Here is an 18,278-nt window from a genome sequence, read left to right as displayed (position 1 = left end):
TTAGTCTACTATTGATTATGAAGTTTTCTTTTGTTTTCACAGCAATTTTTGTTTGGATTTATTTCCGCACTCATAAAGTTTTCATGATATCTTATCATATTTTACATTGTTTTGAACATCATTTTTAATGCAAAACAATTTTTATAGAACTTTTAATGTAACGCGTGACATTGACTTGTCAGTCAATGGTTGAAAGAAGCATTAAAAAAATTACATTTAGCGAGTTGATAAGGAGAAAATTTATTGTGTTTTATCTATTTGCTTTGTTCAGTTTCCAATGGTTATTTTTTGTTTAATGTAGTTCGATGATTACATCGAATCAATGATAAATCGATAAAAACTTCATAATATTGTTTTTAAGCACGCTGGGGAACTCTGATTTTTTTTTCAGTAATTTTTATCGTGCTTTTTTTTATGAAAATTGATCTCAAAAATCGGAAAATAAATAATTGAATAACTCGAGGATTACCTTGTTGCTTCAATGAAATCATTCATATCTTTCGTCGGCTTTGTTTAGAAAAACATTTCGCCACTATTGTAATTTATTTTTATTTATATTTACAAAAATTAATAGGAAATTTTTTTGCCTTCTCGGACAACGACGCCGGCATGGTGTGGGGCCGGCATATTTTCGAATCATATTAAAATTATTATATATGTGGCCGATTCTCTGTGAAGTCGAATGGCCAGAAAATTTTTTTTCTGCAAAAATGAAAATTTTGTAGTATTTATGTCAGATTTGTCCAAAAAAATTTTTAGAAAAATTGGCGCCTTCTATGACACCTTTTCAGAGGCCCAAAGTTGGCCATTTTAGGGTTTTTTTGAAATTCATGAAAAATCACAAATATCTATATATTACGCGTTGAATGAATCTCGCGCTAAAATTCTGGCCTCTCCAACAAATCTGGAAAATCGATGACAAAAAAAAAAATTTTATTATATACATACCTTGTATTTACAATGTGTATATGGGCTATATCGCGTCAACTGTCCCCCCCCCCCCTTGGATCAGAGTTGTAATTTGATTTTTCATATTTTATTCTGTTTTCCAAGAGTGAATATGAAAAAATGATTGAAACATGATTTTTTATGTAAAATTTGATGAGGAATTCAAATTTGATGTCAAAAATCATATTCATAAACTCCAAGTACCTTAATTTCTAATTTTCAGCCTCAGGGGCAAAAATTAACATGTGCATATCCAGCGATATGGCAAATATTGTTATATGTTCATCGATACACCAAAATACAACTTCTGATAAATGTTTGTCTGCTAACTACCAAAATTTATCAGAAGTTTTGGAAATACTTAGTTTTAGAAAGCCAAAAATTCCTCGAACAATCTTCGCCAAGTTAGAATTTTAAATTGTTACAAATATTGTAACGATAATATATAAACAGATAAATCGGTACCTATAATGTGAACATTATGATCATTAACAATTCTGACACCGTCTTTCGACACACTGATCCTACTAATAATCAAAATAAATTACTTGGAATATTGTTTTTCAAGCCATAATACCAAAAGATAAGTGTTACTCGCTAAATTTACGTTGCACTTAATAGAAGAATCCATCCATTAATTTAAGTACCAAAAATGGATAAAAGTGGCAAGGAATCAGACGAAATTGTCCCAGAAGATAATTCAAATAAACTGAGTAGGCACAAAATATCAGAAAATAAATTTCGCAAAGATTTTGCATGCGACAAGTGCGAAAAGAAATTTGTAAAAAAAACAAGTTTGTTTACGCACCAAAAATTAGTACACAAAGATAGCGAAGATTTCAGATGCAACAAGTGCGAGAAGAAATTTGAAAATAAATCAACTTTACTCAAGCACAAAAAAATTTTCCACGAAGTTTTCAAGGACTATTTATGTGAAAAGTGCGCCAAGAGATTCGGAAATAAACAGAGCTTGCTCGTGCACATAAAAACAGTTCATGAGAGCAGCCGAAATTCCACACGTGACAAGTGCGAGAAGATATTTACCCGAGAAGGGCATTTATTGATCCACCATAAAACCGTCCATGAAGGTAACAAAGATTTTAAATGTTCTTATTGCGAGAAGAAATTTGGACATAAATCGCATTTGCTCAGCCATCACAGGGTAGTACACCAGGGCCGAAAAGAGTTCGCATGCGACAAGTGCGAAAAGAAATTCGGAAATCAAGATACTTTGACGAGACACCAAAAAACAGTCCACGAAGGTCGCAAAGATTATGCATGCGACATTTGCGAGAAGAAATTCGGACAAAAAGGAACTTTACTCACCCATCAAAAAACAGTTCACGATGGTCGCAGAGATTTCGCATGCGACAAATGCGAGCAGAAATTTACACAAAAACCGAGTTTGCTCTTTCACCAAACGACAGTCCACGAAGGTCGGAGAGATTTCGCATGTGACAAATGCGAGAAGAAATTCGGACATAAACATCATTTGCTCCGCCATCAAAAAACAGTTCACGATGATCGCAAAGATTTCTCATGCGAAGAGTGTGAGAAGAAATTCGGGAGAAAATATGTTTTGCTCTTACACCAAAAGACAGTCCACGAAGGTCGTAAAGATTTCGCTTGTGCCAAATGCGATCGGAAATTTGGAGAAAAATCGAAATTGATCAGACACCAAAATACAGTCCATAGAAATCACAAGTTGCGAAAAGAAATTCAGACGTAAAGAGAATTTACTCAACCATCAAAAGACTGTGCATGAATGTTGCAAGGAATATGCTCGTGACAAGTGCCAGAAAAGTACTAGATGAAATGATTATTGACAATTATAAATATGTATAGATACGTATACAAATGTTTTTTTTATATACGTCATGATTATAAAATGTCAATAAAAATTGTACCGTAACGATTATGTACTACTTGAACCTCAGGCGTTCAACTATCATTACATATTCGTAACTGTCAAATTGATTTTTTTAGATTAATTAAATTGGGGTTTTTCAATTCATTTGAATAGTATATTTTGTAACAAGTGCGCGAAGCAGTTGACATGACGTCATACTTCACTGACCTCCTAACTCCTTACTATTTTCGAGGTGACTCGTGAAAAATAATTTTCCTGCATTTTAATCGGTTTAACATTAAATTGGCGATGCGATGATCTATTTAGTTTTTTTTCTAATCGCAATCATTAATTTTTTCTAATTTTTCTAACGCTGAAAAACAACGATTCTTTCATCAACTGGTCAGTTTACCCTAGTTCTTTCAAACCATCTTGTTAAAATATATAATTAAAATTGTAATATTTTTAAATCTTTTACGAAAATCACTTGATACGGTCAATGCGATCACTCGTCAACGTAATTCAGTATAAGCTGCCAACGGCTCTTAACTTTTTTCGTTGAACAGCTCACATGCCTTTGACACATTGCTTTCACCTATTACTCAATTGCCGCGAATTCAAGTTTTTTGGCGAATGCAAAAAGTGTAATAAGAGCTCTAGAAAGGTGAGGGCCACGCGTTTTTCTCTCTCCACGTATAAGATCGTATAAGCGTTTGTATATATAGTCAGTCGAGCCTCAGACGCCGCAGCGTAAGCAACTCGGAAAGATTTCACCGACCGCGTCGAGTGATTTTGTGATTTTTGAAAAATCTCAGTTCGATCATGAGTTCGGTACCCGAATCCAAAGAACCCTCGAACGCAAAAGAGATAGTCGATTCCCCGTTGCACACGGCAATGGACAACGGCGACAAGAGAGGGGTCGAATTCATGCTGCGACGAGGCGACGATCCGAACGCGGTCAACAGGTGGGGCGATACTCCTCTGCACGTCGTTTGCCGGCGAGACGGCGACGACGACGACTCGGCCAAGATGCTGTTCGAGCTGAGCCGCGACGTTTATCGGCCGATAAAAATCGACGCCCAGAACGATAACGAAGACACGCCGCTGCACCTGGCTCTGCGCTTCGACAACTCGAGGCTGGCCGAGCTGCTGCTGAGAAAGGGGGCCAGTCCGAACGCGGTCAACCAGTGGGGCCAGACTCCTCTGCACGTGATTTGCAGCAGGCAGTACACGGCCGACGACTTGGCGGAGTTGTTCTTCAGGACCAGCGAAGAGATGGGACGGCCGGTGCAGGTCAACGCCCAGACCATGTTGGGCGACAGCCCGCTGCACTTGGCCCTGGACAAGGGCCACAAGAGGCTGGCCGAGTCGCTGCTGCGACGGGGCGCCGACCCGAGCGCCGTAAACGCCAACGGCGAGACCGCTCTGCACGTCGTCGCCAGGAGCTGGCACGCAGGCGCCGACGAGTTCGCCAAGAAGTTGTTTCTCGAGATCCGCCAGGACAGAGTCAGGAGGCAGATGATCGACCAGCGGGACACTCAGGGCAACACCCCGCTGCACCTGGCCCTGATCCACGGCAACGTGAGGACGGCCGAGCTGCTGCTGCGACACGGCGCCAATCCCAATCTGACCAACTGGATCAGCGGCTCGGCGGCTCTGCACATGATCTGCAGGCAGGACGGCCCGGAGGACGACTCGCTGCTGCGGCTGCTGAGCGAGTTCAGCCAGGAGAGATATCGGCCGTTGCGGATCGACGTGCAGGACGTCTACGGCGATACGCCGCTGAGTCGGGCGATGCGCTACGACAACAGGCAGCTCGTCGATTTCCTGCAGAGAAAATGGGGCAACCGAGAGTATGGACGGGAAAGAAATGGGATGTGGCCTACACAGAATTAAGTAATCAAATGGATTTATTGGATTTCATGAGTTTAATTGCGCCGTGCATCAAGTGCTTTTAATCTATGTCTGATAGCCTCCACATCACTATTGTGCTCTAGGCCGCTGCGGCAATGATACAATATTCTTTTACAATAATTAACGTATGTATTTTGAATAAATGACTCTTTGAACCGCCTAGAATTTTTGAAAAAAATATTTATCTGCGCCTAATACTCTTTTGCAAAAAGTAGTCTTTTCTAAAAACAGTAATCCGAATGAATTACTCTTTTTTCTATTCTTTCGAAAAGAGTAATTTTTACAGATTACTTCATTACAAAAAAACTTCTTCCTAAAATTGAAAATAGCCACATTTACATGTCGGTACTGTGAATCAAAAATTTTCGTTATCAAGAATATTAGTCAAGAATAGAAGTTCTCTACGAGAAGTTCATGCATTCGCAACACGGCACCATATCGATAATTAGCATTCGTGAATGAAAATTGTGTATTCTTGGCGCAGGGGCACTAAATCATTGTCCAGTGCTTGACACAAGAAAATATTACATTATATTATTTAAATTTTCATTGCTCAGAGAGAACTTTGATCATTCATTGTTGACGTGAAATTGACTCGAGTACGAAAATAAGTTGTAAGGGCGAGGACGCAAAGTTGAGGAATAATTATACACGTTTTAGGAACTTATTCGAAGGGATTTTTCATCATAACAGCAATAATGAGTATATTGTAAAAGGTAAAAAAAAAATAAGTCGAATTTAAGCAAACAAATGTGTTTGAGATAATAACTTTATAAACAAAGGATACGACAAAGCTTTTACAAGTGATAAAATTAATAAAAGTTGAAAATACTCTGTTTTTTCATAAAATTGTAACATACATAACATTATATCAAACGTTTTCAACCAATACGATAGTCATGCGAATGCAAATATTTTGTGTCCAAATTTCACGTGATAAAACTTATTTTACAGAAGATATATCGCGATGATGCACTGAATTTATTTGAGCACATGGAGTATCCGAGCAGTCGTATGACTTGTGTCAAACCATATGAAACACATGAATAATTTGATACAATCATATATGTACTTTCTTGGTGTGACTTTTGAGCACATTTTGGTATTTAAATAATTCGTGACAAAGATCACATTCAAAGGGTTTGCTCGATCCGATCATGTATTGAATTTATGTGATTTTTAAGTACATTCTGGTATCCAAATGATTTGTGACAAATCACACATTCGAAGGGTTTGATGCGATTATGTACTGCGTTTATGTGATTTTTAAGTACATTCTGGTATCCAAATGATTTGTGACAAATCTCACATTCGAAGGGTTTTCTATGATCATGTACCGAATTTATATGACTTTTGAGGCTAACTTTGCATGAAAATGATTTGTGGCAAGTCTTACATTCTAATGGTTCGTCAAGATTATGTAATGAATTTGAGTGTCTTTTCATATCAACTTTTTGTCCAAATGATTTATGACAAATTTTACATTCGAATGGTTTGATATGATTATGCACAGTGTTTATGTGAGTTTTGAGGGTAATTTTCTGGACAAATGCTTTGTGACAAATGTCACAATCAAAAGGTTTGATACAATTGTGTACCGCATTTATGTGGTTTTTGAGATGGTGTTTTCGTCCAAATGATTTGTGACAAATCTCACAATCGTAGGGTTTGCTCCGATCATGTATTGTATTTATGTGATTTTTAAGTACACTCTGGTATCCAAATGATTTGTGGCAAATTTCACATTCAAAGGATTTGATACGATTGTGTACTCTGTTTATGTGTTTATTAAGGTTACTTATTTGTCCAAATGATTTATGACAATTATCACATTCAAAGGGTTTGCTACGATTATGTACTGCGCTTATGTGAGTATCGAGGTTACCCTTGCTCGAAAATGATTTGTGACAAGTGACACATTCGAAGGTTTTGCTGCGATCATGTACCGTTTTTAGATGAATTTTGAGGTTATTTTTGCCGGAAAATGATTCATTAGAAACCGCACATTTTTTCGGTCTAATGCTTTTATGTTTCGTATCGATATGCTGTTTCCGACTTGCTTTTACTCGATGACTTTTTTCATTCACAAAATTAGTCATTTGTTCGTTTTCCATTTTCACAATAGGTGAACAATTTTGATTCTCGGATTTGACGATCGTTGTCGATAGAGACGGCGGCTCAATTTTAACATCTTTGCACTCAAACTCTATGATTAAATTTTTATCTGACCTTTTCCGTGACGTCGCAGTTTCATTAGCACGTTTCGCCTGAAATAACCAATTTTGGTTAGTTTTTAATAGTCGATAAACAGTATATCATTCGAAGCATCTTACTCACCGATATCTCATGCAACGGCAATGCCTCAAAGTTTTCGGCTTTGCAATAATCCACCGCATCGAAATTGTAATCTTCGCACGCGTCCGGCCAATTATCGTACGGCTCTTCCTTGACGCTAAGGTAATAATCAAGTTAGATAAAGCCATAGCTTGTAAAAAAAAATCACGCAAAAAAAGTTATACCTCGCTGTATCGCTGCAGCTTTCCATAACACTGGCCCTCGATGTTGTATCTATTCACTGGACATTTACCCTCGAAAAATATTCGAGGTTATATATATGCTCCGAGTAATCACTTCGATTCCGATTGAAAATTGAGATACAATTTAGTACGGATATGGTTCGTGAACACTTGCTCGTCGTGAGCACATCATCTGGACACTGCGACAATTTACGCATAAACCACCACTAGTGTATTAGCAATAGGTGATCTCGCGAGTCGCGACTGCTATCGTCCGTTGGCGAAACTTTTCCCCTCTACAGTCGACTGCATTCGTATAGCTGCTCGTTCGTCGCTTCGTTCTCTATGCCTATTCTGTCAGTGAGAAATCAAAGCGGGAAGAAATACACTAGGCGATATTTCCCGTTTTTGATGTGTAACGTTTTTTCTTTTATTCGTGTGTTTAAACACCATCGCAACAGCGTTAAAAACAATAACCTAAAAAAGCAATAGTTGCACATAACAACATCCAACACGGAGATATAATTTTAACTTCGTCCTCAAAATCAATCGCATCTCCATCGTACGCAGATTCGTGTGCTTTCAGTGTATACAGTGTCAATATAGTGTGCAGCAACACGTCGAAGCGAAGTGTATATATTGCCTAGACGTGCAAGTGAAACTGGTGCAGTGCGCTGTATTCAAGCCCGTCGTTAATTCGTGAATTTTTTTTATACTTCGTGTAGTGTCCAGCTGGTACATTTCTTCACATCTTCCTCGTGTTCTTTATGTATCTATTTGACGATAATGTAGTGCTTCGTCGAGCCTAGACGCAGCCGAGGTCGAGAAACGATGAAACGATGCGCGTCCAACAGCGTCTTGCGGTGAGTGTAACTTTCATGCAGAAATATAGCATCGAGACACGGCGTTTATCGTCTTCGTCGTTCGATCGCCTGGTACTAGATACACTCGCTGTCATTATATTATGATATTTGCTGCAATCGTGAAACTTCTCTGGCATATTGCTTCGAATCCAGGAAAAGGTCTCGTGGAGTGTCTCCTCGAGTCGTGCAGTTGACTATGCTATATTTCGTCTACGTTTGTGCTCTGCCACTTTACGTAGATTTGATACGAATATCGCTGCTTTTGCGCTATTACGTTACATTGTACACACAGGCTGTTAATGTTCAGTAAATCTCAGATACTTGTCACTTCCCGCCCACTTGATTGCATACGCGTACGTGCCCAGCACTGCTACGTTGCTGCGGCCGCAGTGAACCAAATCGAACAAGCCTCGAATAATAAGATTTTACGCAGTTTTATCGATTCGCAAGATTCGTAACTTCTGTTACTGCCTCAAACGACATGTCATGGGTAACTTCTGCATAGAAGCGAATATATCTGCCGTGCATAATGACGATGCGCGTCTGAATTGAGTACATTTAACTAGTCGGTGAATTGTCGCTCTTGAACGAAAAGGTAGACGATTAAAAATGAATCAATCAGTTATTGAGATCGTCGAGTACATTATATTGAAAAAAAATAGTCATTATGGTACATCCATTCAGCAGAGAGTATGTTGCTGTTGAACATTTGTGTAGATCAAATACGTGCTAATTACGAACATCCTATTATAGGAGGTGGCGAGTTATGAGCACCCAATTTTCACGAATGAATATTGACATTTTGTATTATAATATATAATACATAATACATTGTGTAAGGATAAATTAAATCGATATTACAGGAAATTTTTTCGAAGAACTTGGTTTTGAAAAGTCAAAACAATTCTGCGAAGAAATCGTTACCAATTTAGGGTTTCAAACTCGTTCAAATTTGGAAAACAATGTATAAACAGATCAATTGGTAATTTAATTGTAAACAGTACGATCAAAAACGATTCTCACATCGTCCCTCGAACACTGATCATGTTCACTGTGAAAACAAATTAGTTTGAATCTTGTTTTTCCCAATGGAACAAGTCTTGATACCAAAAGATAAATCTCAATCATACAAATTCTAAAATGGACAACAGTGAAAAGAAATCCGAAAAAATTGACTCGGAAACTAATTTAAGTGAACGGGACATTGTTGTTTCAGACAACAAACAAAACATCGGTTATATGTGTCAGGGGGCATTTACACTAGAATCGAGCATGATAACTCACAAAAATACAATTCATAATGAGCAAAAAAAGTATACATGCTACGAGTGCGAGAAGAAATTCGAGTTCCGAAGTCATTTGAGTAGACACCAAATATCAGAGCACAAAAGTAGCAATGATTTTGCATGCGATGAGTGCGAAAAAAAATTTGTGAAAAAATCGAGTTTGTTTACGCACCAAAAATTAGTACATAAAGATCGCGATGATTTCACATGCAAAAAGTGTGAGAGGAAATTCGAAAACAAATCAACTTTGATTAGACATAATAAAATATTCCACGAGGTGTTCAAAGATTACTTATGTGAAAAGTGCGCAAAAAGATTCGGAAATAAGCATAGTTTGCTCATGCACATAAAGACGACACACGATGGTCGCAAAGATTTCACTTGTAATGAGCACGAGAAGAAATTTGCATTACAATCGATTTTTCTTTCACACCAAAAAATAGTACACGAGCGTCGCAAAGATTACCAATGCGACAAGTGTAAAAATAAATTCACACGAAAAAAGAGTTTGCTTATGCATCAAAAGACAGTACACGAAGGTCGAAAAGATTACGCGTGCGACAAGGTATTTGTAAAAAAATCGAATTTGCTTGTACACCAAAAGACAGCACACGAAGGTTGCAAAGATTATGCGTGTGACAAGTGTGAGGAAAAATTTGGAATGAAACAGAATTTGAGCTTACACCAAAAGACAATTCACGATGGACGCAAAGATTACGAATGCGACATTTGTGAAAAGAAATTTGGACAAAAATCAAAATTAATTAGACATCAAAAAACGGTACACGAGGGTCGCAAAGATAACGCGTGTGACAAGTGCGAGAAGAAATTTGGACAAAAATCACATTTACTCATGCACCAAAAGACAGCACACGAGGGCCGCAAAGATTATGAATGTGACAAATGCGAAAAGAAATTTGGACTTAAACATCATTTGCGTTTGCACCAAGAAATAATTCACGAAGGTCTGAGAAATTTCATATGCGACAAGTGCGAGAAGAAATTTGGACTTAAACAAAATTTGATCAGACACCAAAACAAATTCCACGAAGGTCGGAAAGATTACGCATGCGACAAGTGCGAAAAGAAATTTGGAGAAAAATGGACTATGATTCAGCACCAAAAAACAGTCCACGAAGGTCGTAAAGATTTTGCATGCAACAAATGCGAGCAGAAATTTGGACAAAAAACGACTCTGCTTAATCACCAAAGAACAGTTCACGACGGTCGCAAAGATTACGCGTGTGACAAGTGCGAGAAGAAATTTGGGAAAAAAAGCAATTTGATCCAACATCAAAACACAGTTCACGAAGGTCGCAAAGATTACGGATGCGACAAGTGCGAAAAGAAATTTAGTCAAAAAGTACAATTGCTTTTTCACCAAAAGACCGTACACGAAGGACTCAAGGATTACCCATGTGAAAAATGCGAGAAGAAATTTGAATGTAGATCAAATTTGTTGAATCATCAAAAGACAGTTCACGATAGGCACAAAGATTACACGTGTGACAAGTGCGATAAGAAATTTGCGGATCGAAGCAATTTGAGAAGACACCGAAAAACTGTCCATGTAAGTCAAAAAGATTCAGCATGCGACAAGTGGGAGAAGAAATCATGTACCTCACCGAATTTAAGTTGAAAAACATTGCACAAAATTCCTCAAAACCGCCAATCAATTTCTCGAAGTTTGTCAAGATTACGAATGTGATAAATACGAGAAAATTTTTACAGACAAAGCATTTTGATTATATTTGTTCATAAGTTTTTGCATGTGAATATCTGAAAAGATGTACACAATAACAATCAATTTCACGGATCATAAACAAGATATTCACGAAAAATTTTAAAATTTTGAGTTACAATATGTACCTAATAACAAAATTGTCTACGTACCTCTTCAACAAATCTTGAAATTATTAAAAAATAAGGGGTTTTTGAAGTGGTGAATACTAGAAGTATATTCCAGAATATAAAGTCAATTTAGGTCTCTATATTCGCTAAATAATTAATATTAAAGATCTAATTTAACACAATTTTTTTTTAAATTGTTCTTATTGAACTGAAAATTTTTAACATAAATATATTATTTAAATACTGGTATTAAGTTTTGATTTCACGTAAAAATTTAATTCAAAGTTGAGCGAAAATACCCAAATTGACCTTATTGACTATTGAAATACTTTGGATTAGAATTTTTTTTTTAACTAATTTTTTTTTACGTAAAATAGTTGATTTAACTGTTTGATAATTTTAATATTCTGATAGTCATCTCACATCATTTCATCTCACATCATATTTTAATATTCTGATAGTCATCATTACATCTTTGTTCACTGTTGTGATGGTGTTTTATTTTTGAAGTAGATTTCGTAAACTACTAATTACTTCTCTCCATTTTGGTCACTTGGATCTTGCATTTATTCATCCAAGGATCAGCCCGAAGTTTTTTTGGCGTCTTGTTTGTATCTCTGAACGAAGCGAACATATAGTTGATAACTGAATTTTTGATAAACCTTATGTAATGATAGACTATCCTGAATTTATCGAACATGCGCTAGTGAACGATTTTGATAAATTTTCTAATAGACTGATTATTTCTGCTATGAGAGACGCGATTGATAATAAAAATAAGTTTTCACTGAAAAACCAACCTAGAAACCTTAATACTTTGAACCAAAAAATGGTTTCTACATCATTTAAAATTTTTAGAAACTATCCCAATTGATTCATGATTTTCTTCTAAGTACTTTTATTGTTCCAAAATTTTATTTTAATGCTCCATGAAATTTATCATTTTCTCTTTTACTTTCTAAGTTTCAATCATTGATTTTTATATTAATGCTGTCACATACGATAAAGCTGTTTTTATTAAACCGTAAAAAATTGTGTTGTGTTTATGATGCGTTATAAACTTTTATGAACTTTTGTGTATGATCAAAATCCTAAAAAATTCATAAAAGTTTGTAAAACTACATAAGTTTTCAAAACTTTAAAAAAATTATACGCAAATTAGATATCTATCGGGGATGTATGTCAATTTCATTTTAAATGATATAGTGTTTAACTATTCGTAGCAAGATTACAAAGTATGTTAACTATATAGAGTTTCGTGTCATAGTTTGTGCCACAACTGAAGTTCATGAGTTGTAACGTACTATAATCAAGACGTGCAGTAGCACCTCACCGGCAAAGTGTGATAGTGTACTGCGTCAATAATAGAAGAATTAATAAATATAGTACTAGAGTAGGATATAGCAAATTCATCAATAACGGACACTTACTCTTGACTGAGTATTAACTATACATAAAATGCACGAATCAGTGCCGGTAAAATGAATATTATGCATAAAAGTAAATATTTTTAAAAATGAATCGTTAATTATTTTTACAGGATAATTTACAAACAGGCCAAACTTTATTCAAATGGATAAATTTTATTTTTGCGTTTTACGGAATTAATCCAATGAATTTCAACGCAGTGCTGCACTACTCGATTGTACTATATATTTCAATACACCTTATATTAACATGTTTGACACTAAGCTACTCAAACGGGGAAACAGACGAATTTTTATGTACCCTTATGGAAATAGGGGGTATAGGCGGATTATTAGTGAGAATGGTAACCTATGGTGCTAATCAAAAAAAGATCGCTAAAATAATCGCACAAATCTTGAAAGATTACGAAGATCCATTACTATATAAAAATCTTAAAGAAGTGCACGTTGCTTTGAAATATATTAAACAAGTGAAAACATATTTTATGGTTTCGGTTCCATTATCATTTGTAAACGAAACCACGTACTTCCTCCAACCTCTTTTAGAGAATAGTTTTAAAACACCTTCGTTCATCGGTTGGTATAATTATTTTATTTTGATACGGATATCATTTTAGAACTAATGATCGATTTTTGATTTTTAATTCATAGATTTTCAAAATGTGACAACTTATGTCCTTCCGTACAGCGTAGCTTTTAATATTGAAAATGATAGAGATTATTGGTTAACTTTTATTTATCTAATTCCTATGTGTTACTGCGCTGTATTCTGTCTCGGTATTGATATAAGTTTGATGCTCGCTCTCCTGGCTCACGTATGCGGACAGTTAGCATTACTGTCTGAATGTGTTTTGCCTGAAATTGCTAACGATATTAATACATTTTCAATTAATACGTCTTTCAGTATTCACAGGCACAGCAGATTAATAAGGTAATAAATATTGCAATCTACTGCACGTTGTTTTCGTACATATTTTTTCAAAAAAATAAAGCATTTTCATGGTCTCACTGTGAACAAAGAGCTTTTATGAAAGTATTCAATTCACAATTTAAATTTCCTTTTTAACACAAAGCACCCCACCCACGCCATAGCTTGGGGTTTTCAGCATATAGTAGCGACAAATTTTGGAATCAATATCAAATTTTTTCAAGATTGCTACCAATATCTTCTTTTAATAATGCAAGTAACTACAGTAGTTATTACGGCCACTGAATAAACCCTCTGAATAATGAATAATCTATCATTTATAATATTATGTATAATTTTATGAATGTACAATTTTTATTTTTGATGAGAAAGCTATTGATTGTTTTTATCTCATTTTTAAGGATGGCAAAGGAAATCAACAAAATTTATGATTGGTTCTTGTTAAATCAATACGTAATGATAATGTTTTATAACTGTACGATTGGTTACTTATTTTTAATAGTAATTTTTTTGGAAATTAACATTCTTTCTATCAAAAATAATATTAGCATATAGTATCAAAAATTCTTACAGGCTATAAGTCAACATCAGAAGGTATTAATATTTACATATCTACTTTCAATCATGAGTGTGAATATGGTTCTCTTTCTTTATTGCCATGCAGGTCAATGCCTTTATAACGAAGTAACATTTTATTTATAATTTGGCCGATATTTATTTTTATTCTTAACAATTCTAAAGTAATATTTTTTTCAGAGTACGAAATTAAGCGATTCTTTATATCATAGTTGTTGGTATAATTTGAATCCACTTCAACTTAAACACCAACTAATATTCCTAACTCAATCTCAAATTTGTTTACGGCTTACTGGCAAAAATATTTGCATTTTCTCTTATGAAAGTTTTTTGAATGTATGAAATAACCTATATTCTTAGAAATATTGTGCAATTTGTTATATTAAATAACGTGATTTTAGGTAATTAAGTCATCAATGGCCTACTTCTCTGTTCTCCGGAAGATTTTGTAAAATATTTCATAAATTTTTCTGAATTTTGACGATCAGAATGATCAATCTCCACCTCTTTTCGAGCAGATGTCATGTCATTAGATAAAAAGTTATGACTGGATAATAAATACCGAAGATCTTTATTGAAACTTGAAAAGTTGTCATTTAAAATACCATGTCATTACAGCGATGAATAATGAGAATTTAGGAGACGCATATGGGTATTTTTTTGATCTACATGACGGTCAACTCCCGGACTCCCGCCGAAACTCTTCATTAGTAGACTTCCGAATTTTCACTGAAACGTTTTGAACAGTAGCCACCGGAGCGTAATTACTTTTTATCTTCCGAACTTCACTGGAGTGAGTTCCCGAGAGTAGGACCTAGCAGGGCTCATTAAGATTCAATATTGTACTCAGTCAAACTACCAAACCGGAACTTGATATTTCTTCGCTCTTTTCATATTTTATTTCAAGTTTCAACATCGGCTGCTAGGAGGCGCATTCCGCAACAGCCGCTCCCGCAACTGTTCAACTACTTTTTAGAGTACAAGTATGAGTGATTTTTCAGTTTGTTTACTCATTGAGTTCGAATATGGTACTGATGCGCCGAGCGGCCATTCTAGGAAAATATTCTTGCGTAAATAAACCGTTACTTTTTGGAGAAAGTCATCTTCAAGTTTCGTTTGCGAGTATCTCGATGCTGCTATTGAGAGAAAAATCGACATGTACATTTTTCAATTCAATCAACACATGCATCAGCTCGATAAGCAGCGTTTATGCATGTACTGAACTTCACATATCAATCGATCAGTATTGCGTTTTATGAGGACTATGAATACACTATTTTGTGTCACTTTTTGCCAGGAATTGATTTACCGAATCAGAATTATCGTGTATTTCATTGATTTCAAATGATAACTTTAGGTTGTTTTCGCGCGTCTCTAAATCATGATTCTCGTGTGTATGACGAGCGTAGAGTGACACTGCTCCCGTCTGGCATACTTGCTATAAATAATTCTCACATTGTTCCTCGGCAAACTGATCATGTTTATTGTGAACACAAATTAGTTTGAATGTTGTATTAATCGATGAAACAAGTCTTAATACCCAAAAGATAAATCTCACTCATACAAATTCTAACATGGACAACAGTGAAAAGAAATTCGAAAAAATTGACTCGGAAACTAATTCAAGTGAACAAGACATTGTTGTTTCCAACAACAAAAAATACTTTTGTAATATTTGCCAGGAGGCCTTTACACTAGAATCGAGCATGATAATACACCGCAATACAATTCATAATGAGCAAAAAGATTACTCGTGCGACAAGTGCGAAAAGACATTCGAGTTCCGAAGTCATTTGAGTAGGAATCAAATATCAGAGCACAAAAGTCGCAATGACTTTTCATGTGACCAGTGCGAGAAGAAATTCGTAAAAAAATCGAGTTTATTTACGCACCAGAAATTATTTCACAAAGATCAAGATGATTTCACATGCAAAAAGTGTGAAAGGAAATTTGAAAATAAATCAGCATTACTCAAGCACAAGAAAATATTCCACGAAGTTTTCAAAGATTACTTATGTGAAAAGTGCGCCAAGAGATTTGGAAATAAACGCAGTTTGCTATTGCACATAAATACAGTCCACGATGGTCACAAAGATCACATATGCGACAAGTCTGAAAAGAAAGTCGAAAAAAAATCGCATTTGCTCATGCACATGATAAAAGTCCACGAGCATCGTAAAAATTTTGCATGTGACAAATGTGAGAGGGTATTTCAGAATCAAAGCAATTTGAAAAGGCACCAAAAGACAATACACGAGGGTCGTAAAGATTACCTATGCGAAAAGTGCAACAAGAAATTTGGAAAAAAATCGGATTTACTCATGCATATTACGACAGTCCATGAGCATCGCAAAGATTACGCATGTCATAAATGCAAGAAGAAATTTGGACAAAAGGTTAACCCATTAACGACCAAAATGCTCGATTTTTTTGTTGGTTTTCGCAGCGATTTTTTTTATAGTTTGAGGCCTCCAAAAAGTTTCGTATGGACCTATTTCGATGTAAAATTTAATGTCCTTTCAGAAACTGAGCTCAAAATTTCGATTCTTTGCGCAATAAAAAAGTTATGGCTACTTATACGATAAAAAAATGTAAAATTTTTTGCAAAAAATCAAGTTTTTGATTTTTTTCACCATGTTACCGTTAGGGAATCACGATATAAATATGATCAGAGGTGATCACGACTATCAAAGTATCTCAGAGAATTTTTATGGAATTTTTGAACTCCTTTTCAAACTTTGGTATTTTGCCCTTTTTCTCTAAATTCAGTAGTTTTCGAGTAAAAATGAGTTATGTTTTATATGAATATAAGTTATTTTTTGTTTGAAGTAGTGGTTCGAAAATTCCATAAAAATTCCTTCAGATACTTTGATAGTCGTGATCACCCCTGATCATATTTATATCGTGATTCCCTAACGATAACACGGTGAAAAAAAATCAAAAACTTGATTTTTTGTAAAAAATTTTACGTTTTTTTTCGTATAAGTAGCCATAACTTTTTTATTACGCAAAGAATCGAAATTTTGAGCTCATCTTCTGAAAGGGCATTAAATTTTACATCGAAATAGGTCCATACGAAACTTTTTGAAGGCCTCAAACTACAAAAAAAATTGCTGCGAAAACCAACAAAAAAATCAAGCAGTTTGGTCGTTAATGGGTTAATTTGCTTAGACACCACAAAACAGTCCACGAAGGTCGGAGAGATTTTGCGTGTGACAAGTGCAAAAAAAAATTTGGATTAAAAACAGACTTGTTTCGGCACCAAAAGATAATCCACGAAGGTCGCAATGATTACGCATGTAACAAATGCGAAAAGAAATTCGGACTTAAATATCATTTGCGTTTGCACCAAAAAATAGTTCATGAAGGACGTAAAGATTATGCATGCGACAAGTGCGAGCAGAAATTTGGACTAAAATCAAATTTGCTAATCCACATAAAAACAGTTCACGAAGGTCGTAAAGATTTTGTATGCAATAATTGCGAGAAAAAATTTGGGAGAAAACAGAATTTGTATTTACACCAAAAGACGGTTCACGATGGATACCAAGACTACGGATGCGACATTTGCGGAAAGAAATTTGGACAAAGAGGTAATTTGCTTCTCCACCAAAAGACAGTCCACGAAGGCCGCAAAGATTACGGATGCGACAAGTGTGAGAAGAAGTTTGGACATCAATCTAATCTAATTCTACACCAAAAGACAATTCATATAAGTCAAAAAGAGTATGTATGTGACAAGTGTGAGAAAAGATTTGGACAAAAAAGTAATTTGCTTCTCCACAAAAAGGCCGTTCACGAAGGTAGCAAAGATTACGGATGTACCGGATGCGAAAAGAAGTTTGGGCATCAATCTAATTTGATTAGACATCAAAGGGCAGTCCATGGTGGTCACAAAGCTTACACATGCGACAGGTGCCAGAAAAAATTTGGCTATCAGTCCAATTTTATGAGACACCGAAAGACAGTACATAAAGATTGTAAATAAAAAAACGCGATAAGTGTAAAAGTAAACTCGAGACTCGATCAAATTTGAGTTTACAACAAAAAAAGTCCATGAAATTCACACAAATTACCTATTGAACGATTTTTTAAAATTTCTTGCATTTGATCGCGTGTA

General features: G+C 35.5%; 4 protein-coding genes across 4 annotated transcripts; 3 read left to right on the top strand and 1 right to left on the bottom strand.

Annotated features, from left to right (window-relative positions):
- The first annotated feature begins 3,619 nt into the window (after nucleotides 1-3,619).
- LOC106655563 (ankyrin-1-like) lies at nucleotides 3,620-4,693 on the top strand. Its single transcript, XM_014376023.2, has one exon. It carries the CDS (start codon nucleotides 3,620-3,622, stop codon nucleotides 4,691-4,693), a length of 1,074 nt encoding a protein of 357 aa, XP_014231509.1.
- A 463-nt stretch (nucleotides 4,694-5,156) lies between these two features.
- Nucleotides 5,157-7,329, bottom strand: LOC111693247. The gene is made up of 4 exons (XM_023457512.1): nucleotides 7,231-7,329; nucleotides 7,049-7,163; nucleotides 6,768-6,978; nucleotides 5,157-5,218 (listed from the first exon to the last, which is right to left on the bottom strand). Exons 1-4 carry the CDS (start codon nucleotides 7,254-7,256, stop codon nucleotides 5,157-5,159), a joined length of 414 nt encoding a protein of 137 aa, XP_023313280.1. The 5' UTR covers nucleotides 7,257-7,329.
- Nucleotides 7,330-14,042: 6,713 nt separating this feature from the next.
- On the top strand, nucleotides 14,043-14,649 carry LOC111693246 (odorant receptor 85b-like). Its single transcript, XM_023457511.1, has 4 exons — nucleotides 14,043-14,083; nucleotides 14,156-14,266; nucleotides 14,339-14,494; nucleotides 14,560-14,649. Exons 1-4 carry the CDS (start codon nucleotides 14,045-14,047, stop codon nucleotides 14,608-14,610), a joined length of 357 nt encoding a protein of 118 aa, XP_023313279.1. The 5' UTR covers nucleotides 14,043-14,044; the 3' UTR covers nucleotides 14,611-14,649.
- Nucleotides 14,650-16,075: 1,426 nt separating this feature from the next.
- On the top strand, nucleotides 16,076-17,502 carry LOC106655569 (zinc finger protein 888-like). The gene is made up of 3 exons (XM_014376030.2): nucleotides 16,076-16,094; nucleotides 16,157-16,554; nucleotides 17,330-17,502. Exons 1-3 carry the CDS (start codon nucleotides 16,076-16,078, stop codon nucleotides 17,372-17,374), a joined length of 462 nt encoding a protein of 153 aa, XP_014231516.2. The 3' UTR covers nucleotides 17,375-17,502.
- Nucleotides 17,503-18,278: the final 776 nt, after the last annotated feature.

This window comes from Trichogramma pretiosum, unplaced genomic scaffold (assembly GCF_000599845.2).
Source record: "Trichogramma pretiosum strain Unisexual culture from Peru unplaced genomic scaffold, Tpre_2.0 scaffold194, whole genome shotgun sequence".
Lineage (NCBI taxonomy): Eukaryota > Metazoa > Arthropoda > Insecta > Hymenoptera > Trichogrammatidae > Trichogramma > Trichogramma pretiosum.
Note: the sequence above shows the minus strand (reverse complement) of the source record. Positions and strands in the feature narration are given on the sequence as shown.

Coding starts and splice junctions, on each gene's coding strand:
- LOC111693246 (XM_023457511.1), top strand. CDS start 14,045: ATGTTTTATAACTGTACGATTGGTTACTTATTTTTAATA. Junction 14,084..14,155: donor TTGGTTACTTATTTTTAATA/GTAATTTTTTTG, acceptor AAATTCTTACAG/GCTATAAGTCAACATCAGAA. Junction 14,495..14,559: donor CTTATGAAAGTTTTTTGAAT/GTATGAAATAAC, acceptor ACGTGATTTTAG/GTAATTAAGTCATCAATGGC.
- LOC106655569 (XM_014376030.2), top strand. Junction 16,555..17,329: donor AGAAGAAATTTGGACAAAAG/GTTAACCCATTA, acceptor TAATTTGCTTAG/ACACCACAAAACAGTCCACG.
- LOC106655563 (XM_014376023.2), top strand. CDS start 3,620: ATGAGTTCGGTACCCGAATCCAAAGAACCCTCGAACGCAAAAGAGATA.
- LOC111693247 (XM_023457512.1), bottom strand. CDS start 7,256: ATGGAAAGCTGCAGCGATACAGCGAG. Junction 7,164..7,230: donor AGCTGCAGCGATACAGCGAG/GTATAACTTTTT, acceptor TTATTACCTTAG/CGTCAAGGAAGAGCCGTACG. Junction 5,219..6,767: donor AAGTCATCGAGTAAAAGCAA/GTCGGAAACAGC, acceptor TCTTGTGTCAAG/CACTGGACAATGATTTAGTG.